The 24,563-nt window shown below is 43.3% G+C and overlaps 1 protein-coding gene across 9 annotated transcripts in view; it reads right to left on the bottom strand.

Annotated features, from left to right (window-relative positions):
* Window positions 1–24,563, bottom strand: part of TTC7B (tetratricopeptide repeat domain 7B) — a 233,233-nt gene that overhangs the window by 160,774 nt on the left and 47,896 nt on the right. For 5 of the 9 annotated variants that reach the window (XM_040477997.1, XM_040477995.1, XM_040478001.1 and 2 more), the window contains exons 4-5: window positions 13,336–13,457; window positions 12,658–12,681 (exon numbers count right to left, since the gene is read on the bottom strand). In XM_040477997.1, the coding sequence (XP_040333931.1) occupies window positions 12,658–12,681; window positions 13,336–13,457 (146 nt within the window). Of the gene's footprint in view, window positions 1–12,657; window positions 12,682–13,335; window positions 13,458–24,563 lie in introns of those variants that run through there. The other 4 variants (XM_040478003.1, XM_040478000.1, XM_040477996.1 and 1 more) reach the window with 2 other exon arrangements.

The raw sequence follows: 24,563 nt of genomic DNA on the forward strand, positions 1-24,563 counted from the left end.
TTTCTCTTTAAATGACCTCATTAAAAAAAATTAATACAAGCCACAGACAGGCAGAAAATACATGCAAAGTATATACCTGATAAAAGACTTGCATCAAGAATATATAAAGAACTCCTACAACTTGATAATAAGAGAACACAGTAGAAAACCAGGCAAAAGATCTGAATAGATATTTCATACAGAGGATATAAGGACAGCTAAGAGGCACACGAAAACTGCTGAACCTCATTAATCATTAGGGAAATACACATTAAAATCACAATGAGATACCACTACAAACCCACTAGACTGGCTTTAATTTGAAAACTGACAACACTAAGTGTCAAAGAGGATGAAAAGAAGTTGGAACGCTCCCACGTTGCTGGCAGGAATGTAAAATGGCACAACCACTTTGGAAAACAGCTTGGCAGTTTCTTAAAAAGTTAAACACAAACTTATATGACCCATCAATTCCACTCCCATGAATCCATCCAAGGGCAATGAAAACATGTCTACAGAAAGATTTGTACATGAATGTTCATAGCAGTATTATTCATAACAGTTAAAAAGTGCAAGCAATCCAAACGTTCATCAATTGGTAAATGAATACACAAAAGATAGCACAGCCACGTGATGCAATAACTATTTAGCAATAAAAAGCAATGACCTACTGAGACTTGCTACAATGTGGGTGCACATAAAAACCATGCAAAGTGAAAGAGGCAAGACACAAAGGACTCCATATTCTATGATTTCCTTTCTGTGAAATGTTTAGAAAAGGCAAATCCATAGAGCCAGAGAACAGATCAGCGGTTGCCCGGGGCTAAGGGTGGGAATGGAAACAAATACGCATGAAGAACTTTTTAGGGTGATGGAAATGTTCTAAAGGTGCCATGTGCTGATGACTGCACCACTGTAAAAATTTACTCAAAGCAATTAAACTGCAAATTTACAACAGGTGAGTTTTTGATATATATCTATAAAACCTAAATAAAGCTGCTAAAAAACAGCAGCTTGCTTTATGATAACTCTTGGCTATCTCCCTCTCCCCCCAACGTTTACCTTTTCAGTCTTTTGTCTCTTGTGTCACTTCTTGGTCAACTTCCATTCCACGCTCTGCAGTTTCCCCTCATTGTGGGGCCCAGTCCCGGCAAAGAGCCCACTGGTCCATTTTCAAGTCTTCAGAGGGGCCACACTGCTCCAGCCCCTTAGACCTTACTCGGCAAAACCCTCTCATTTTTAACCGCTGATCCCAACTGGCCTGCCAAGCTGTCCAGCCAACTCTTGTTGGCTATTTTAAAGTCTCTTACTCTCAGGTCCATCAGAAGCCCCATCGCTTCCTTCTGCATTCTCCTACACAAATGCAAGTAACATGCCAGTCCATAGCTGTCGGGAGTTGTCACATCAGCTTGTACCTTGGTGTTCACGAGTATACCTTGGCATCTGGTTCTGTTATAAATGTTGTTTTGGGTTTGCTGCCTGGTTACGGTATCTTTAAAAAAAAATGTTTTTTAATATTTATTTATTTTTAAGAGAGAGATGGACAAGGTGCAAGTGGGAGAGGGGCAGAGAGAGAAGGAGACACAGAATCGGAAGCAGGCTCCAGGCTCTGAGCTGTCAGCACAGAGCCTGACGTGGGCCTCGAACTCAGGAACCATGTGATCATGACCTGAGCTGAAGTCAGACGTTCAACCCACTGAGCCACCCGGGAGCCCCTACTGTGTCTTTTTTACGTGGATATGTGAGAAGATCCAAAAGCCATGCAGCCCCTGTTGTCATCACTTTCCCAGATTTTTTAGCTGCCAATCGTACCTTTCTCTCTAGGAAGCTGACAAATCCTTCAGTCTGTGGAGCTGATCAAACCTTGGTATAGAGCTTACTATGTGCCAGACACTGTTCAAGCACATTATCGTTACTGAACCCACTTAATCTGCTTAAACGACACATGAATTAGCACTATTATTATCCCCAATTTACAAATAGGGAAACTGAAACAGAGAGGTCAAGAAACTTGCCAAGATCACAGTGCTGGTGAATGTCTCTATAAAATCTAGAGTCAGTGCTCTTTAACCACTAGACAATGCTGCCTCCAATGAGCGTATGAAATGTATCTGGCCTGATAGATCTAGCATTCACCTGTGACTAACACCCCTGTCCCCCAAGTCCTCCCTAAGATGGGAAACTGTAACCCCTCCTTCAAAGACCAAGTTCAAATGTCAATTCTTCTAAGAAACTGGATGAGCTCACATAGGGAGGTGGCTGCTTCTTCCTTCCTCCCCCTTCTTTTCTCCAACCCATCCCTTTATGATTGTGCTTTTCACCAGGTGTTAAAATTGTTCGTCAACATCCTTGTCTTCCCCATGGGCTCGGAGAACAGTTTTTATTCGTCTCCTATCCCAGAGCTTACCCTAGCGACGGGCGCCCAGCAGGCTCTCAATAAACATTGATGGAACTGAGTCGGCAATAGTTTTTTTTCTTAAAACTAGCTCAAAATGTACTTGAAAGCAACATAATTGCATCTTTTTTTTTTTTTTTTTTTTTTTTAAATCTGTAATTCAGAGGTTTTACCAAGTCTGGCTAATGAGTTTTTCTGGGGCATTCTTCAGAAGAAACACAGCATCTGATTCTCCTGATATTTTAGCTGCTTATTTCCAACATACATAGATTGTTGCTTCTGATGCTAATTGCCAGGGAGATTCAAAGGAGAACCAGCTACCACACCCTTCAGCCAAGCACCTGCCAGCACAGAGAGGATATGGGAGGAAGAGCTAGCAGAAGGAAGGTACCATGTGTCTGTGCCAGGCCTAAAGAATTACCACCAAACTCACAAATAAACAGGAAAAATTCAAACCTAAAATAGAGAGGAAAGTGGAAAAACCAAATGTCAATTGAAAAGAAATAATTCATTGATTTTTAAAAGTCTGGTAATTTAACAGGGGCACCTGGGTGGCTCAACTGGTTAAGCATCCGACTTTGGCTCAGGTCATGATCTCGAGGTTCAGGGGTTTGAGACCTGCGTCGGGCTCTGTGCTGACAGCTCAGAGCCTGGTGCCTGCTTCACATTCTGTGTCTCCCTCTCTCTCTCTCTGCTCCTCACACGCTCACGCTCTCTCTCTCAAAAATAAATAAACATTAAAAAAAAAAAAAAAAAAAGAAAAATCTTGTAATTTAACAGAGAGCTTTGCTATGAGAAAATACAATTATATCGTAGATTTCCTTGTTGGTGTACAGATCTATGGCAGATATTGCCATATAAATATAAATATACAAATATAAAGGCAGATATTTGTAAGAAAATTTATAACCCTGCTCGTTTTCAGTAGAAGGTTCTAGTAGTTCCTAAGAAAAGTCAGAAATTCTGCAAAGATGCCTTTGTCATTTTCTGGGCTTTAGCTCAATCCCTCTCTGCCACTCTAAGACTTGACTAAAAATACCTCTGAGAAAAAAAGAATGGAGAGAAACACAATGATTTAAAAAGAAATAGGTAGGAAGTATCCCTTGAAAGAGCTGGGGACCCCATCCCCTCCGACCCTGTTCTCGTGTAGAGTATTAATGCATTTGACACCGAAACCAGAGAAAGAAAACAGCGGCTTAATGAGTTTGCTCTGGCCAAGAGCCAGAACAGGGGTGCTGCCTGTGTCCCCACCCCTCTCCTTCCCATCCACCCTGCTTCCAGGGCTAATACCTCTGGACTTGGTCTGTGGCATGGATATCACTAAGCCACCAGGAAAACTTCCCGGAGTCTGACAGGCTCAGAGAGGGTAAAATCTGGCTTCCTTCTTGACCAGACAGGATGCGAATTCCTCTTTCCCAACACACATGTGTCATTTCAACAGTCGGCCCTTGGGGGGCCGCGTACAAAGGCCACACTTAAAATACTCTGACGTGCTTCAGTGTCCAACTTTGCCCCAAGAAGTTTCAACTCGAAGAGTTCCTTACTTGAAAAATGCGGGTCTGGGAAGCCCTGGGAGCAAACTTTCTCAACAACTAAACCACTGAAGACAGTCATTCTCGTCCCTGCTGTGGGAACTCCCATCCAGACGGGTGCATATGAGGCTTGCAGTCACCAAAATTCCACTAAGCTAGGAGCACTAAGCTAGGCCAGGGCCTGCTTGAGAACTTTCTTATAGGTAAGCCGCCATTACTGCAAATATCCTCCAATCCCAGAGATAAGGAGGAAAGCAGAGGTCCCAAAGCTTTGCCCAGAAAATGTATTACTTCCTACTGAGGTCAAGGAAGTTATCTGATGCCTGGCCCCCTCCACCCTCCTTTAACAGAAGGACATGATATGCAGAAAGACCTAGACGAGGAGAGCACATCTCCCTCTTTACCACCGAGAAGCAGTTAACTGGGGCAGTAAGTTCCATTGAGCTCTCGATAAATATATGCTACATCACCTAATTTTAAGGTAAGCACACAGACGTCAGCCATCTGTGAGCCATGGCTATCTCAGCTGAAAACAAGAAGCTCATTTACTCACTCGTTCATTCACGTACAGCTCTGTACCAGACATTGCTTCCCACACAAAAGAGAAACTTCTGCCCAAGTGGAACGTATATTCTAGTGATGGGAGACAGACAAATTAGATAAGAAAAAAAAAAAAAAAAATACAATGCGAGCAAAGGGTTAACAAATTCCCTTCCTCGTCTGCTTGAGAACTTGACCCGAGGTTAACTTTCCAGTTCTGTTTCCCAGGAAACCTAATAAAGATAAAATGTCAATTATGTTACCAGGCAACATTGCTTATGATAAAAGTGACCCCTGATTGATAACTTGCATCTGGACTGGAAGGAACCGTGTACATCGGACGAGGACGTCGTAGCTTGGGCTTCCTCAAATGTGAGGGCTTAAAACTGAGCACCTCCCTAGGGGAACCCTGAGTACTTGGGACAGATCCCGTGCCCACTAATTGCGAGGCTCATTCTCTGCCACTTGATGGGGGAGGGGCAAATACAACAGCTGCTGGGTGGCCATACGGACTGCTGAGACCACGATTCATAAAGAAGAGAAACCCCTGACATTGCCCTGCTGGCAATTTACGATCCTGTTCTGGATTCTTCTGTCTAGATGGGTGTCAACCATGGCCTGTGAAAGTCTTGTGAGTTAGAGTGTTTCACTGAACCTAAGAAGACCCTGGTGAGCCCTGTGTATAGTATATTCGATGCTGGTTCAACACTAAGGAGAAAGAAAGACAGAAAAAAAGGATGGGTCCGTTGGGCAAGCCGCTTCTGAAGATCCCTGCAGGTCTAAACAATAAGCACCCCCCCCCCCCCAACCCTTGACTTTGCCACTTAGCTGCCATGTAATGATTTATCTTCTCAGGCTTCTGCTCAGTCACTCCCTCAGGAAAACCTCCTCTCACCACCAAATCTAGGTCAATGTCATTTTAAAATGGACTCCCACAGAAATGGGGACCTTCCCTTCTGAGCACTATCTCAGCACTAGACATCCAACAATATAATGATTGAATTTCTCTCCGGGAGCAAGGAGCAGGTAGGGCTCACCATTTTATCCTCAGGTAAATATCCTCAGATATTTATGCTGGCAGAACAAGTGAAGGTCACAACACATCATCTGAAACCAAACAGAGGTGGGTAGTGTTCCTGATACCACGGATACCACCAGTGTGTGTTTTTTTTGGCTACCCCCATCCAGAGCATGACCCAAGAATTGTTCTGCAAATATTGCCACTGCTATCAGTAATTCCCAGGGGGATCAATCTCCAGTCATATCAAGAGGTATTGGGAATGTTAAAAAAAAAAAACCTGTTAACTTTGATTGTCAGACATTGTATTGTACAACTATCTCTTTCAGGAAAACTTGCCAAGTGAAAGGGTAAAGTTTTAAAAATTTAAAAATTAGCGTTGTCTTTGTCCTATTTCCGAAGGCTTGACTCACTGGGAATTTTTATTTTCCTGCTGAACTAGAAAGTCCATAGGGATCATTTGTGCGCTTAACCCTAGCTCCTAGCCCATGAATATTTGATGGATGAATAAATAAGTGAATGAATAAACAAATAATCTCTCCCTCCCCTCCTGTCCCCATCAAAACAGAAAATCACCACAGAGACAAATCTATTGCGAAGAACTGAAATAAACTCATCTACTAGCTCATGTTTCAGGGAACTCCAATTCTAAATGGTGACTGAAAGGAGGCAGCGCACAGCCGGTCAAAACCATGTGCGCAGAGGCCTTTATGAGATGCAATGAACTGCCGGTTAGTTCACTGGTCCCTCCCCTTTCAACCCTCCCATCTCAGCACTTTGGAAGCCTAAAATGACCTACCCTCTTCCACTAAAGCCAAGGGCAGACCAACATGGATGCAGCTCCCTTGCACTCGTAAAGCTTTCAGACAACACAGGGCTCTAACATTCATTGTGAGTACATTGAAAGCAATTACCTGTTCCCTATAATTCATTCCCCATAATTCATCACTGAAAGTGGTCTTGGGGTTTCATAATTAAAATTGACAAAGATTCCTTTGTTTCCATACTAAAGTTCTGATGGCATTAAGGGATTAGCCAGACCTAGTCTACATTTAAACAAAACAGAGAAGATTTGGCTGATGCATTCTGTTACATAAATAATTACATCTCGACTGGCTTTTAAAAGTCCTTGTTTTCTAAGTGTAACGTATTCCTCCAAGCTACGCTGCCCAGTCCACCACTGTCAAGAACAGGGTACCAACTGGGCATGGTCCGTGTGGGCCAAGTGGTGAGAGAACAGGACTGGGTGTCAGGAGGAGGTCCGAGCCCCAGCTGTGCCACCAACTGGTTGTGTGATTTAAAATCCTGCTGCCTTATCTACTGACTGTTTTCCCAACCAAAATGTAAACTCCACAGGGGCACTGACTGGGTCTCACCTGTTCTTAGATCAGTGTTCGGCATCAGTAAAGTAACCCAGTAAGGTTCTCAATACACATTTATTAGATGATACTGAACGTGACTTCTCTGGCTCTCAGATTCCCCATCTGTAAAGGGCAGTGATTGAAACAAATGTGCTCTGATAAGTCCCCAGATTTCCAGAGTCTATACCCCGCCATCAGTTCAACTATTATGGAAATTTTCCTTAGCAGGGAAATGACTCGTGTGACGTGCTCAGGGCAGTGAGCTAGGTTGACCAAAAGTCCTCTGGACCGAGTCTGTGACTCTCCCCTTGCAACTGCTTCAGCCACGCAGAATCCTTTCAGATTCTGAAACACGCCAAGGTCTTTCCCGAGTCAAGACCACTGCACATGCTGGCTGCTCTGCTTGGAATCCTCTTTCTCCTGCTGTTGGCAGGGTTACCTCCTTCTCACGGTCAAGTCCTGGGCTCAGTGTCTCCTCCTCGGCAGGCCTGGACTGGCCACCCTACCTAAGCAGGTCCTCTGCTCTTTGCCTCCACTGCACCCACTCAATGCCTGACACTTCTTCCAATTTGTAATTGTACACATCGGATTCCCGGTTTCTTATCTGTCTCCCTCAGTCGACTGCATCCTCCCTGATAGCCTGGACTATGTCTCTTCTATTGGCCAATGTAGTACCAAGCCCAGTACTTGACATACAGCAGAACTCAACAAATACTTGTCAGATGACTGGCCAAATCTATGGCGTGCCAGGCCCTATGCTGAGAGGTTTATGTGAAAATCCACAGATCTCTACATAAACCCTCACTCCAGCCAAATGTATACGATCCTGACCAGAGTTCTAACTCCATAGTTCTACCAGCTATTTGGGAGGTAGCCCTGGCACTCCCTAGTCGATTTGCATTGACAGCATTTCAAATGCACATCCTCAAAGCTTTACTCCCTTTACAGATCGTGAGGCTGTCTCAACATGGCCGCTTTCCTATTTGCTTTTGTGGCAACCTGGACCTTGCCCTGGCAACTCACACAAACTATCCCGAAATTGCTTGTTTTAATTCCTAACTCCCCATGGGACTGTAAGTTGCAGGAGGGCAGGGACATTGCCCCTCCTTTTCACCAGCACCTAACTCAGATGGGGTCCGTTACCTCACAGGTATGCAATAATCCTCATTAAACGAATGAACAAATGACCTTGCTGAGTGAATAAATAAATGGGCCTAGAAACTCGAGCTCACTTCAGTTAAAGTGATCAGGTGTCCTCCTTCATTTCACAACCTTTAAAGTTACTTAAGTTTACGTCTTTTTTTTTTTTTTTTTATGTTTATTTTTGAGAGACCTAGAGAGATAGGGCATGAGTGGGGAAGGAGCAGAGAGAAAGGGAGACACAGAATCTGAAGCAGGTTCCAGGCTCTGAGCTGTGAGCACAGAGTCCGATGCAGGGCTCAAATTCACAAACGGCAAGTTCATGACCTGAACCGAAGTCAGATGCTTAACCGACTGAGCCACCCAGGCGCCCCTACTTAGGTTTACGTCTTAATCTTTTCTTTTCTCCTACTATCTCCTAGAGTGCAGGCCCATTTCCTTTTAATCTCTGAATCCCTGGAAGATCGTCACGGACAAAAAGTTGATACACAGCTTCCTGGAAATGTATCTGAATTCTCCCATGTTCGCCGTTGGCTTCTGATACAAAAAAGTCATGTGCGGTTTAAGAAGGGAGCACTTCGGACCACTGCAGGTGGGAAGACAGCCGGTATGCCAGCTAGCAGGCAAAGGTGAAGGCCAAGCTGCTTCAGCGCCTGGGGAGGCGGTGCATGCAGCACGGCCCCCCTGGCTTCCTGGCTGGCCCCCTCCCCATGGTCACATGGGCCGTAGGAGTCTGTCTGCCTGTGGCTGCTATCTGGGGACCAAAAACACAGGAAGCACCCTACTCAGCAGCCCGTGGGACACTGCAGGCCTCTCTGCCCCTTTTTGGCCTGCTGATTCTGGGCTACAGTAAGCCAAGCTGAACAGTTACAAAGGGCACCAAAATTACTGGGGAAGTCTAGGAATCTTTAAAGCCAATGCACAGTGGTGATTAGCGGTCTATTTGATTGCCTGTAATAACAAAACTCCAAAAAGGCGCTCTACACCGCTTTACTCCCCGGTGTGGCCTCAAGCATCTCGGGGAGCTCAGAGTCTGACCACAGGCCTGACTTCCCACCTTCTCTGAGTCGGGGTCTCCCAGGTACAACTCCAGGATGCGCTCTAGCAAAAACTACAACCCACAGGCACGCCTCCCAGGAGTCGCTGGTATTTGCCTTGTTTTAACTTGTCCCCACCCTCCCTGAAGTAAAAGAAATTCAGAGCCAGGGAAAACACAACACTGCAATCCGTTTCGCTCAGCCAGTACCTCGGACATGGCTGACAAGAAGCAAAGCCACTTGAAATGTCCTTTGCTGACCTCTGTTTATAAAAGATGATCAAATATTCCTAAAACAGCATGTAATCAATAACTGGAATCCCAAAGCCAAGCTTCCCGGAAGAGCCATGGGAACTGAAGAGAGGAGAATCATTTCTCTTCTCCTTAGAAGGCTGAGGGGAGGGGCACCTGGCTCAGTCAGAAGAGCGTGTGACTCTTGATCTTGGGGTTGTGAGTTCGAGCCCCCATGTTGGGTGTAGAGATTACTTAAAAATAAAATTTTAAAAAATCTTTCAAAAAAAAAAAAAAAGAAGAAGGCTGAGGGGAGCGCCAGGCTGAGATCCCCTGTGCTGCCCAGTGAACACCCATTGCTACCGCATCAGACCAGTCACCCCACCTCCTTTCCCTAAAGCACCAAGGCCATCGGTCATTAGTGCTATCCAAGCTCACTGATAACACATCTTGAGCACAGCTCACCCAAAGCAGCAGTCACAAATAAATGCCCTTCCCTGAAAAATGTGTGGTGTGAGCCTCAGCAACCAAATGAGTGATGGCTGCTTCACCAACTCCCGCTTCAACTTGGTTCCACTTCCTGCTGGAAAGTCGGCTGGGCACCATCATCACCAGAAATGACAACTTAGCGCCTGCCGCTCGCCTGACGCCCTACAAAGCGCTTCCACATGCATTTTCTCACGTGTGCGTTACCTCAGCTCTGTGACATAGGTGGGATTACGCCCATTTCACAGATAAAGAAACTGAGACCCAGTGAGAAGAAGGACTGGCTCCATCCAAGTCCAAGGCCTCTGGCTCCCACCCTCACTGCCCCTCATCCAAGCGCCAGCCTGGGCGAGGCCCTCCGAGAACCCACGGAGGGAGCAGTCCTGGTGCTTGAAGGCTAACACTCTCTGATCTCACCCTCTGCAGAGGCTGGGCTACCCACAGGGTAAGAACTAGATGTGAAACAGACGGGGCAGTATGGCGCTGGGATGGCACCAAGCATTCTCTCCCTCCAGGAGGAAAGAGGCTGCAGGAAGGGCCAGGGGAGAGGAGGAGAGAGGAAGAAATGGTGACCTGGGACATGCTCTGCATGAGACATGAGGAAAAATGTGATGAGAAAACCCCAATCAACAGCAGAGCCTGGGAACCATCCCCTGGCAACGCCTCGTGCTTGGGTCCAGCGCTTCCTCCCAGCGGGCAGGATGACGGCAGGCCATGCACCGTCGGAGGGTCGGACCAAGCGTCTCCACACACAGACAGACCTTCCCCTGTGTGGCACAGGGCTGGAAGGATTGAAGGCAGAACGGCAGCCAGGTCACCGTGTTCCCGTGGGGCGACCTACAGTGCCAGCCTCACGGGGCGGCAATGCCCAGGAAAGAGCGAACACTGTGAGGGTCAATGATGACAAAGTAAGAGCCTTGGTGAACACAACGGCATCCCTGGGATCCAAGGTCTGGAGCTCAGGCTCTTTCTGAAAGAGACCCAAGTTCACTGGTTTGGCACTGACTCTTAGAAAAGATGGGAGAATTACAAAAGTATAAAGTTGATTACTAAAACTCATTAAGTCCTCAGGGACGACAACTAAAAAGCTGAGGGCATCTGAGTATATTTCTCTTTTTTTTAAGTTTGTGTATTTATTTTGAGAGAGAGCAAGAGAGTGTGAGTGGGGGGAGGGGCAGAGAGGGAGAGGGAGAGAGAGAGAGAGAGAGAGAGAGAGAGAGAGAGAGAGAATCCCAAGCAGGTTCCACACTGTCAGCACAGAGCCCGATGCATGGCTCGAACTCACGAACCATGAGGTCATGACCTGAGCCTAATCAAGAGCTGGACACTTACCTGACCGAGCCACCCAGGAGCCCCTAAGTGTATTTCTAAAGAAAAAGATCTGCTTTATCGATTTCCATCTCTTATTACGAAGCTCTCTACAGTACATTTTCTTATCCTCGCAAATCAGTCTAACCCTGTCCATTATATCTTTCCAGATACATATTTTTCAGGGGCAGAAAGATGAAAAGGAGCAAACACATGAGGAGATGGGATGTAAGAAGCCACTGGTGCTTAGGGACAGCAGCTACCTCCGGATGTCCCCACCTACTCTGCAGAGACCCTAGCTGCAGACGTCCACTGACAAATGACCCAGGTCTGGCTTTTGGGCCCTGAGAAACCCACTGCTCTAAGTCAGGTGGTGCTGGAAGCACTGGGCATGACCAAAAGCTCCAGCTGCTTTTTCTCTTTTCATCCACGTTTTGTGGTCCCCTAACTGGCCTTCACCTCTATCCACCCCAAAGTAATCTCTCATCACTGCCGCACAATCCCAGCCTTCAGGACGCTGCAGCTGGCAAGGACCCTCTGGAGTAGCTGGCCAATCCCCTCACTGGTCTTCAGAGCCCAGACAGAACAGCAAGACGGCAAGAAAGGAGAAGAAAAGGCTTCAAAGTTAAGCGGTCTCTTCACTTTGGGTACGTCAAATGGGAATCTCCTTGAACTTGGGTGAAACAAGAAGAGAAATGAGCCGGTAAGCAATTCCTGGCATGTAATCCATCATCTCGTGCAAACTTCTCATCATTATTATTTTTCAGTTGGACTCCGGTGGACCACCAACATTTCAGGGCAGGAGGCCAGAGCCCAGTATGACTGGCTTCCTCCTCAATGAATAGGCTTCAGATGAAAACCAATGATCCAGCCCACCCTCACCAATCTTACACAAAGCATTTTCAATAGCAGGTATTGGTTTGGCACCTCTGAGAGCCCCAAGGGAACGCATTCACCCCTCCAGACTTGCATCTGGGAGTTAACCACACACACTTACAGGTTAGAGGGAGGGAGAACAAGGTCAGGGTCTCTCCTTGGTGCCCACCACTTATTATTAAAAGGGAGAAGAAACAGATCCTCAAAAAAATATTCCATGCTCCCTCCCTTCTCCCTCTATTTATAACATCATTGGAAACAGAACTAAAAATGGAGCTTAGGGGACATGCACTATCGCTCAGATGATCTCAGTCAGTGGAAGATGAGATCAAACTTGAGAGCATCTTCTTGGTGCCAAGGCCTCAAGCCAGTCCAAACCTTGGGGTGTCCTTGCGGCCCTTCACAGGCCGTGCCAATCTGAATCAATGGCCTTTGGAGCCAAACAGGCCTTCTCTACAAACAGTTTAACAAGATTGGGAAAATCAGCATTTACGCACAACAAATAGAAGATGGATGCGTGTGGCTTTGAGCCCCCAGGCAGATGAAATGCCATTTCCACGAGCTACGCCCCCAAGGTTTGAAGCTCTTAAAAAGGAACAGGGAGCAACTCCACTGTTCATTTATCCCAAGGCTGGGACCTGCGTCCCCTCTGTCGTTCAAAGCGCTACGTGACTATTCCTAGAGGAAGGGGGATGGGGCCCTAGGAGCCTCCCGTGCCCAGCCCAGGAGGAGCTACGGAAGAGCCAGATACCTACTGTTGGACTTCATGTACATCTATCCTGCAGCACAAGGTCAAAACAAGGGACAGCTGAAGAGATTTGGAACACAATCATCGCATTTCTTGTAAGAGCCACACAAAAAGGAAAACCACCACCAAATGCCTTAGACAGCTAGCCCTCACGTGCCCTTTCCAAAGGCAGCTCAAATGGAAAGCGTTCTTGTGTGGCCTCAGAGCCGCCCCCACGTTCATAAAAACTGTCCGATATTTGGCAAACTCAAGTCTCTGGACTGATAAGCCATTCAAGGGACAGTGATCCTGTGTGCTGGGATTTCCATGTCATGAACTTGTCCCCCAAAAGAAGAGGGAGGCCTGTGTGCAGAGCCACCGCCACGGAGGAAGGATGGCATAAAGCAGGCTCCCATCGGACCCCCCCCCCCACCCGCCCCGACTCCCGCTGGGCCAGTGCTTCGTTCATGTGACTCATACCCATACAGCCCTCCTTCCTCCCTCTCCCACCTTCAAACCTCATGGCAAAGTGAGAGAGCCGGGGGAGAACAGACAAAAGAGCCTATACCCATTATTCTAAAAAACTATTCCAATCGTAGTTCATATTTAAAATTGCTTTGTTACAATAGCTAAACCGGAGACGGCATTGTAAGGCTTTCTATTTTCCTTCTTTAGGAACCTGATTTAAAAAATGAAGAAGGCTTACCCATTTTTGAAATAGAGGACATGGGCTCTCTGAAGTCCTGTTTCTAGGAAAAAACCTAGTTCTTGATCGTGGGGAGCAGGGCCAGGCTTAGGGCTTCTGTTTTGAATATTGGTAAGTATTACCTAGAAGGGAGAAAATCGGAAAACTAATCAGATCCACATCCAAGCCTCGTCCCTTCAAACCCCATGTCTACACGTGCTGCACGACCTGACAAATCACCTTCCTCACGCACACACCGGTGCATCGGGGCTGGTGCAGAAGCGAGTGCAAGGATTAGGAGAGCCGAGAGAATGGCACCTATGAGACGGGGCATGCGTGGCCCTCCTGGCCAGGATGGCTGAGGACTGAAGGGTGCTGAAGGGTGCACGGTGCCGGGAGAAGAGCTGAGGCGGAGGGTTCTGCTGGATGCCAGGATGTTGACAGAGAGTCTGGGTGAGACAGAAACAGGTCCCAGCAACAGGCGGGAATAGTCATCAGCTACCAATGGCCAACGTCACAGACAGGCAGACTGAAGCTTCAGCCCTACATAAGCGTGATGAACTCAAAAAGGGCGGAGCCTAAGAAGCACTATGATTGGCATTGGCCCCATAATTCCCTAGGGAGGGCGAACCCTCTAAGCTACAGAGCCAAGGTTACGGACTCTCGAGGGGAGAGCCGAGACAAACAACCTAAGCTCTCTCTCTCTCCAGATTTGATCTTTTGTCAACAGACAGCGAGGTTTTAAAGGTTTAAACTTTTAGCCCCGGCAAGAAAGACTGCCAAGTTAAGCAGGATAAAGACCTGTAAGTTGAGTGGGTTACAGTGACGTGTAAACACATATCTACTATTACAGAGGCTACTCGCCTTAAACTGGCAAGTCGAATAAAGCATTTATCCAACAGAAGCTACTTGTGGCCCATTTAAAAACCATACAAGTGTTCTCCAAACATGTTGTCCACGTTTGCTGACAGTCAGCAGCTCCCCAAAGACCCAACTGTTAGCCACGCCCCAAACCTCTTAGAGGTCTCGACATTATTCTCTGAATGGAGTTGAAGCGATTGCTGGATCTCTAACTCTCGAGCTTTGGGAAACAGAAAAGAAAGCACACAATGAACAGATGTTGTGGAATGAAATCCAGGCGGGCAACCCTTGCATTTGAACAACATCCCAGCATCTTCTCAAAACTGCCTGGCTCCTTCCCGACTTAGCACTTGTCTCTGCAAGTGCTAAGAGGTGGGTGTTCCTCCTACCCTGCGAACCGTCCGTTTTGGCTTCACTGCAGGCTCCTCCCCAACATCCTCCAAGTGCTGCGGATGCACAGAGCGCGGTCTCTTGTAAGTCTCTCCTCAAGATGATCTCATCCGTTCCTCTGAGCTTCAGAAATCATCTCTATGCTGCCAACTCCCAAATTTATCCTCTCCGCTGCAGACTTTCCCCCTCTGAATCCCAGACTCAGATATTCAACGGCTTCCTTGACATCTCTACTTTGGGGCCCAATAGTTAGCCTTCGTGTGCTTTCAAAAATAGTTTTTTAATTTCTTAAAAATGCCATGATTATCTTAAAAAGCAAAAAACCAATTCTGTACAACATAGAAAGAAAATTAAAAATCACCTCAAAATATCCCCCCTACAGAAATAACCAGTTAGCATGTATTAAACAACAATCCAGATGTCTCTATACATACGTATCAAGGGAAGAAAGATAAAAATCATCTTACAAAAACAGATTGTATTATATAAGCCAGTTTTAAACTTAAACCATTAGAATTAATTTTAATTGAATTTAACAGGAAAAACTAAAATGTGATCAGAGTAATCACTCAACTTCAGAAAAGTGTTTGTTTGTTTGTTTGTTTGTTTGTTTGTTTGTTTTAAGCACATAGTCATTAAAGGCCTGGGCACTTTTCCTAAAGTTAAAAATGGATCTTGTATTTATTATGTGTGTGTGTGTGTGTGTGTGTGTGTGTGTGTGTGTGTGTGTGTAGAAAGAGAGAGAGTATAGATACAGATATATCTTAACAAGTTAAGTCTTTTGATCCAAAAAGGGGGATGTCTTTCCATTTGTTTAGATTTTCTTTAATTGCTTTCAACAGTGATTTGTAGTTTTCAGGGTATAAGATTTGTACTTCTTTTTATTATCCCCATGTATTTTCATCTTTCCGATGCTATTATAAATGGAATTGACTTCTTAATTACATTTTCAGATTGTTTATTGCTAGTGTATAGAAATAAAAGTGATGTTTTTATATTGACCTTGTATTCTATAATCTTGCTGAAATCATGTATTAGTTAAAATAGGGTTTGTGTGTGTGAATTCCTTAGGATTTTCTGTATGCAAAATCATGTCATCTGCAAACAGAAATAGTCTTACTTCTCCCTTTTAATCTGGATGCCTTTTATTTTATATTGCCTAATTGTATTGGCTAGAACCTCTACTACAATACTGAATAGAAGTGGTGAGAAGAGACATCTTTGTCATGCTCCTGATCTTAGGGGAAAAACATCCAATCTTTCACCATTATATATGTTGTTAGATATTGGTTTTTCATAGGTGCCTCCTTATCGGGTTGAAGATGTGAACTTCTATTCCTAGTTTGTTGAGGGGTTTTTATCATGAAAGGGTGTTGGATTTTGTCAAATGCTTTCTCCACATCTACTGAAATTATCATTATCATGTGGGTTTTGTCTTTTATTCTATTGATATATATTTTTTAAAATTGTTTACGTTTATTCATTTTTGAGAGAGAGAGAGATAGAGTGCGCGCACGTGCAAGTGGGGGGTGGAGCAGACAGACAGAGAGGGACAGAGAATCTGAAGCAGGCTCCAGGCTCTGAGCTGTAAGCACAGAGCCCGACATGGGGCTCAAACTCACGAATGTGAGATCATGACCTGAGCCGAAGTTGGACGCTTAACCGACTGAGCCACCCAGGCACCCCTCTATTCATAAATTATATTAATTGATTTTCACATGTTAAGTCAACCTTGCATTCCTGATATGGAATCTCGCTCAGTCACAGAGCATAATCCTTTCTATATGTTGTTGGATTCAGTTTGCTGGTATTTTGTTGAGGATATTTGCATCTATAGTCACATGAGATATCAGTCTCATAAAATGAGTTAGGGAGTGTTTTCCTCCTCCTCTGTTTTCTCGAAGTTTTCATCATATTGCTATAATCACTTCCTTTAATGTTTGGTAGAATTCACCAATAAAGTCAACTTGGCCTGTAGTTTTCTTAGAAGGTTTTTAATTACAAATTCAATTTCTTTAAAGATATAGGAATATTTGGGTTATCTATTTCTTCTTGAGTGAGCTTTGGTAGTTTGCATGTTTCAGGGAATCTATTTTCTGTAAGTGATCACATTTACTGGCATAAAGTTGGTCATAATTTTCCCTTACAATCTTTTTTTCTTAAAGATTTTATTTTTTAAATAACCTATGTACCCAATATGGGGCTTGAACTTACAACCTCGAGATCAAGAGTCACATGCTCCACTGACTGAGCCAGCCAGGCACCCGTTCCCTTACAGCTTTTTAATACTATGAATCTGTAGTACTATTTCCTCTTCTTATGGGTTCATAATTTGTGTCTTCTTTCTTTAACTCTTCCAATCTTGTTAACGGTTTACAAATTTTATGGATCATTTCAAAGAATCCATTTTTGGTTTCACTGATATTCTCTACTGTGTATCTGTTTTCTATTTTACTGATTTCTGTTTTTTTTTTTTTTAATTTTTTTAACGTTTATTTATTTTTGAGACAGAGAGAGACAGAGCATGAACGGGAGAGGGTCAGAGAGAGAGGGAGACACAGAATCTGAAACAGGCTCCAGGCTCTGAGCGGTCAGCACAGAGCCCAACGCGGGGCTCGAACTCACGGACTGTGAGATCGTGACCTGAGCCGAAGTCGGCCACTTAACCGACTGAGCCACCCAGGCGCCCCTACTGATTTCTGTTTTGATCTTTATTATTTCCTTCTTTTTGCTTGCTTTGGCTTTAATTTTTTCTTCTTTTTCTAATTTCTTGAATTGGAAACTTAGATCACTGATTTGATTTTTTTTCCCTTCTAGTATATGCATTTAATGTTATAAATTCCTCTATACATGTTGTTTTAGACATTTAGAAGCTCTACTTTAGGTACATACATTTTTAGAATTACAATGCCTTGTTGTTAACTGACCCCTTTTTAATGTAACATCTGCCTTTATCTGTAGTATTTCTTGTTCCAAATTTAACTCTCTGATGTAATACAGTCATTCTAGCTTTGCTTTGATTATTGTTTGCGTGATATATAATTTTACTTTTGTCTACCTATATATTAATTTTAAATAGTTTTCATATAGATAGCACATATTAGGCCTTGCATTTGCATCCAATCTGAAAATCTCTTCCTTTTAATTCTTTAGACCATTTACATTTAATGTACTAATTGACATGATTGGAACCATCTTGCTAGTTGTTTTTTTTATGTCTCATCTGTTGTTTGTTCCTTTTTTCTCTCTCGTTCTGCTTTTTAGGTTGATGATTCCATTTCATTGCCACTAATGACTGGTTAATTGTGTTTGTGTGTCCACCCATCAGTCTTTCTCAGCTGCCCAACTATAGACAATACAGCTCTTTAGCTCATCACAATTCATGTTCAGATAATATTACACTAATTCATATGTAGCATAAACACCTTATAATAGTGTACTTACATTTCTTTCCCCATCCTTTGTGCGATGGTTGTCACACCTTTTACTTCTATGTTATATATCCCACAATCTGTTGATGCTATTATTGGTTTAGGTGGTCAATTATCATCTTTCTTTTTTTAATGTTTTATTTTTTGACAGATAGGGCGTGAGTGGGGAGGGGCAGAGAGAGAGGGGGACAGAGGATCCAAAGCAGGCTCTGCACTGACAGGCTGACAGCAGCAAGCCTGATGCGGGGCTCAGACTCATGAACCATGAGATCATGACCTGAGCTGAAGTTGGACACTCAAATGATTGAGCCATCCAGGTGTTCCAAAGGGGTCAGTGATCTTTTTAAAAAATTAAACATAAGAAAAAGTCTTTTATATGTATGCTCATTATCACCATCTGTGATGATCTTCACTTTGTTACATCTATTTGTATTTTCTTCTGCATGATCTTCACTTTGTTATATCTATCTGTATTTTCTTCTGCTTGAACTTCTTTACCACTTCTTGTCATGCAGGTCTGTTGGTAATGCATTCTTTCAAGTCTTGTTTGTCCCAGAAGAAACAGAAATTTTTGTCTTCTTTCTTCGGAGGTGTTTTGGAATTTTTCATCCAGTACTTTACAGGTATCTTTCTGATGTCTTTTAACTTACAGAATTTCTAATGATAAGTCTGCTGTAACTATTACCATCATTGTTCTGTATTTAAAGTTTCTTGCACCACCTGGGTGGCTCGGTCAGTTAAGCATCCAACTCTGGATCTCAGCTCAGGTCCTGATCTCAGGGTTATGAGCTCAAGCACCGCACTGGGCTTCGTGCTGGGCCTGAAGCCTACTTAAAACATAAATAAGTAAATGAGTAAGTAAGTAAGTAAATAAATAAATAAATAAATAAATAAATAAATAAAACAAAATTTATTTTTCTCTGGCTTCCTTCAGGATTTTATCTTTGATTTTCAACAGTTTAACTACAATACGTCAAAGTGTATGTTTTTATTTATCCTGGTTGGTGTACTCTGAGATTCTTGGACATGTGGTTTGTTGTGTTTCAGTAATTTTGAAAAACTCTTAGCCATTTCTCTTCAAATATTTCTTCTGTTCCAGTTTTTCTCTCTTCTCCTTTTGAGACACCAAATACACACATGATATTTTTTCCACAATTCTTGCATGCTCTGTTCTAATTTTTTCCTCACTCTTTTTTTTTTCTTTTTGTGTTTCTGTTTGAATAATCTCTATTAACCTATTTTCAACTGGAAGATTTTTTTTCCCTAGTTGTGTCCAGTATTCTAGCAAACCATCAAAAAATGTCTTCATCTCAGGGCACCTGGCTGGCTCAGTCAGTACAGCATGTGACTCTTAATCTCAGGGTTGTAAATTCAAGCCCCGTGTTGGGGATAGAGATTATGTAAAAATAACATATCAAAAAAAACTTCTTCTTCTATTATATGCTGCTTTGTTATTTCTAGCATTTCAATTTTACATTTTTATAGTTTCCATCTCTCTGCTGAAATTCCCACCTCTTTATGCATGTTGTCTACCTTTTCTACAATATCCTCTAACATATTATTCATTGATATTTTTCAGCTCCTACCTGATAGTTTCAACACATGGGCCATTTCTGGGTTTGGTTTATTGCTCTTCACAAGAGTTTGCTTATTCCTGCTTGTGTGTGCATTTGTGTATATATCTGGTATTTTTAAATTCAATGTTGAAGATTATGTGTAGAAAAACAGAATGAGGTAAATAATATTTACACCTGCAAATGGGCACATTTTTTCATCTAAAAGGCAACAAATGGGGGACTGAGCCAATGTAGTCAGAGGATGAAGCTGGGCTGGGTTTTGTTGTCTCTATAGTTACTTCCAAAGTACCACAGATTGCAAACTCCTCAAGTAGTGGGCTACTAACTTGTGCTTACTGTGGGACCTGGTATGCCAGAGGGTTTTCCTCGGTGTTTCTGTTCCAATTTGTTTTCAGCAGTCCCTGTACGTTTGGGCTACAGAGGGGATTTCTCTCCAATTTCATGCCCCTTTCCCAGCAGTATTCTGCTGTTACTCATTACTTAGCGTTGTGTTTGTTATGTGGCTGGTGGTGGGAGGGGAAATTCTTGCTTTCCCTGGTCCAATTTCAGTCTTAGGCAATTTCAGTCTTAGGAAGGTTCTATACACCTAGAGCTCAGGGAGAAGACTCTTCCTCAGGGGCCCCTTTCTGGGCACCTCCTTCCTACCTTCTAGAATGCCTTCTTGAGACAAGAACTGCCTAACTTCCACCCCCAGGAAAACTCTGAGCATGATTAAATCTCCAGAAGTCCAGGGTCACTCCAAAACACAAATCTCTAGTTGTCCCATCTTAATAAAGAACATCATCCACCCAGCTGCCCAAATCGGACACTGGGGATGAGCCTGGACACCCTGCCACTCTCTCACATCTAATCTATTACGACGTCCCTTCTAATTGTTTCTCAAATATGTCTCTATCTACCCATTAGTACAACCATTACCTCCATCTAAGCTACCATCACTTCCTGTTAGATTTCTACACTAGTCTCCTAAATGGAATCTCTTTCTCCTTTTCTTCCTTCCCACTTTCCACAAGCAGCCTGAATAACTTTTCTCTAACACAATCTGGGTCTTGTTACCTTTGTCATCTTTCTCACCTTTCAGGTGTCAGCTTGATTGTCACCTTCTCGGAAGGGCCTCTCCTAGCCACCTAACATCAAGTAGGCCTGCCTCTGTTATTCCCTCTCAAATCATCCCATCCTTTTCCTTCACTGCGTTTATTGATGTATTTTTTTTTTTGTCTTTGAATACTGGCTGTCTCCCTCCACAGTGCTAAAACTTCCACAAAGTCAGGGCCACATCTATCTCATTTGCTAATACATTCAGTGCCTACTGCAGTGTTTGCTGTAGGGTAAGCATTCAATATACAGAACAGACAGATAGATAGATAGATAGATAGATAAATAAATAAATAAATGAAATATGTAGATAATGAATGAATGAATAAATTTGCAAGACCAATCAGAAAGGCAGGGGAAAAGGCAATACGAAGGTAACCTAGTATGCATTAGTTACTATGTAGGTACACAGGCTCTCATTTATTCCCCCACAAAAGACCACCGAGATACACTATCCTCTCTTCACTGAAGGAGACAGCGAGGCTTTGTCCCATTGAGTGAGTTGCCCAAAATGCGCAGCTAGCACGTGTTAGAGTTGGTGCTGACACTCAGGTCCACCTGACTCTGCAGTCCAGCTCCTCCGCCTCTGTCCTCTTGGTCTGTGTTTGCTTGCAGAACAAAGTTCAAAAGACAAGAGGTCAGAGCTGCCAGGATGAGGTTTTGGTTATAAGTGGGAAGAATGGGAAAGACACAGTGGGGAGGCAGAGAATAACTTAGCTCAGCTAAGCACCTTAAGTTTAAGCACCTTGGATTTCATCCCGTCTTCACAAAGAGCCTCTAACACATGGGCCTGGGCAAGAGCACTGTTTGGCATGTCGAAGCCACCACTTGTTCTGTGGATAAACACTTCCCTGCAAGAAGACTGCCAACAAACCCTCTTCACAAGTGCAGTCTGCTTTGGCAAAAGCATGCACCTAGTGACTGCACAAGCATGACAGGAAGGGGGCAGAGGCCGAAAACTTTAGGTCAAAAGACCCAGGTTCAAGATCATGTTCTGATACTCCTCACCACTGTGGACTTAGGACAATTCCTTCAATCTCTCAGACCTTCACTGTCCTCATCTGTGTATGGGCATAATAATATATACCCTACATAATGGTTATGAATTGTAAGTGGGAAACTTAATAAGCACACAAACATTTTAATCCTTAATGGGCATATATTTATGAATTACCTTCAAAGAGGAATAAAATAAGGGCATTTTCTACATTTTCTACCACTTTCATTCTTTTAACATTGCTTTAGAAAAACCGGAGATGGGGGGGAAAATCTGGAGGGACGGCCTGAGAGGGATAAGACGGAAAATATTAGACAGGAAGAAACAACAACAAAAATCACTCCTCTGCCATGTATTCATATTCTTAGAAAAATGAAAAGAATCAACTCTATTTTTACAGAATTCAGGACTGTGGCTAATAATCCTATGCTGCCACCCTTGTCAGCCTTTAAAATTCAGCTCAGGTGTCCTGTCTTTCAGTAGCCCTCCCTGACCTACCATGCTGCTCCACCAAGACCCTTCTCTGGGCTTGCAGAGTCTGCTGAGTGTTCCCCACCAAAACACTGCCCACACTGGTTATAGACCTGTGTCCTCACGAGATCATCCGTTTCCTAAGGACGTACTCTGTGGCTTATTAATTCCAGTGTCCCTCGTGTAAAGCACACTGCAGAGCACAGAAGGCACTCGGTAAATGTTGGTGTAAGTGAACGAAAAAATTAATAGCACTGCTATGTGCGAAAATATAATTAAAAAATAACGATCCCATTCACAAGGCAATACAAATGAAAAAGATCTGGGAATAAAGTAAATTGACTACAATCTGTGAAACAAGAAGTCTTACAAAACGGAAAGTGGTATCATGGTCATAGATGAGTGAAGACTAGATATGATTCTCCAAATTATGTATAGGGTTCATAAAAATCCAATCAATCCCAACAGGATTTTTCTAGAACTCAACAGAATTATTCTAAAATTCACCTAGAAGTATCATGAGAAAAGAACAAGGGATATTCTGAAAAATAAGACTAATGCATAGTTACTAATCCTTTCAGATGTTGAAACTCATCATAAAGAAGTACTTATTAAGTAGTGTCATATTGGTGCAATATAAGATTAGGAGAACAAAATAGGACAGCCAGAAATGACTGTTGTATCTAAAATTTTATTGAATGACTTAAAATATATGACAGAAAATGTGAAAAAAAAGATCATCTTAAAGCAGCAGTGAAATTGGAGAAAAACAGTAATTTAGAGTCATATCTACATCATACAACAAAATAAATCCCAAGAAGATTTCGAAATTAAAAGTTGTTTTCAAAAACACGGAGGGGTGCCTAGGTGGCTCAGTCAGTTGAGCATCTGACTTCACCTCAGGTCATGATCTCATCGTTTACGAGTTTGAGCCCCACATCGGGCTCTGTGCTGACAGTTCAGAGCCTGGAGCCTGCTTCAGATTCTACTTCTCCCTCTCTCTGCCCCTCCCCTGCTTGCACTCTGTCTCTGTCTCTCTCTCTCAAAAATAAATAAACATTAAAACAATTTCTTTAATAAATAATAAAGATATGGAAAATGGTTGAAAAAAATGTTAAATCCTGGAGGGGGTTATCCCAAGATTTCAGCTTTTTTTTTTAATATGAAATTTATTGTCTAATTGGTTTGGTTCCTTTATTTTGAGAGAGAGAGCAAGTGAGGGAAGGGGCAGAGATAGAGGGAGAAAGAGAGAATCCCAAGCCGGCTCTGCACCATCAGCACAGAGCCCAATGCGGGGCTCGAACTCATGAACCGTGACATCATGACCTGAGCCAAAGTCGGCTGCTTAACCGACTGAGCCACCCAGGTGCCCCAATGATTTCAGCTTTAAAACAATGAGGTAAATGTAATTTAAAAAATCAGATTCAACTATATACAGATTTAAATTTTATAAGCAACTTGCAAACGGAAATTTACTGATTGGGAAAATATTCAGAGCAAACATGATTAAAGGGCTAACATATTTATGATATAAGACTTTATTCAAGTTATCAGAAAAAAAAAAAACTTCATCCAAAAATTGGACAGGAAGTAAACACAGGCAAGAAAGGAATGTTACTAAGTTAAACATAAAGTTACCAGTTTCCACTCCTAAGAATATACTCAAGAAAAATGAAAACATTGCCCACATAAAATCTTATATGTGAAAATTTATAGAAGCATTATTATAACAGCCAAAACCTGGAAGCAACCCAAATGGTGAATGATAAAATGCTGGACAGTATATCCACAAAATGGCACATTTGTCGATAAAAAGAAATGAAGCACTGGGACGTGCCACGAGATGGACGAAGCCAAGAAGCCAGTCATAAAAGACCACAGGTGGTAGGGTTGTACTTGAATGAAAAATCTAGAATATACAAATCTATACATACCGGGGAGATCGGAGGCAAATGGGGACTGAGTGCTAACAGGTACAGGGTCTCTTTTGGGGGTAACAAAAATGTTCTGGAATTAAATATTGGCGAATGGTTATACAACTCTAAATATGTTAAAAAGTACTGCATGGTATCTTTTAAAATAGCTTTTTTTTCAAAAATTGTTAACATTTATTCATTTTTGAGAGAGACAGCACCTGAGTGGGGGAGGGGCAAAGAGAGAGGGAGACTCAAAATCTGAAGCAGGCTCCAGGCTCTGAGCTGTCAGCACAGAGCACGATGCGAGGCTGAAACCCACAGATGGATGGTTTCCTTTAAATAGGTGAACTGGGGGCGCCTGGGTGGCTCAGTTGGTTAAGCGGCCGACTTTGGCTGAGGTCATGATCTCGCGGTCCGTGAGTTCGAGCCCCGCCTCGGGCTCTGTGCTGACAGCTCAGAGCCTGGAGCCTGTTTCGGATTCTGTGTCTCCCTCTCTCTCTGACCCTCCCCT

This window comes from Herpailurus yagouaroundi, unplaced genomic scaffold (genome assembly GCF_014898765.1).
Source record: "Herpailurus yagouaroundi ecotype Mexico unplaced genomic scaffold, PumYag 141, whole genome shotgun sequence".
NCBI lineage: Eukaryota > Metazoa > Chordata > Mammalia > Carnivora > Felidae > Herpailurus > Herpailurus yagouaroundi.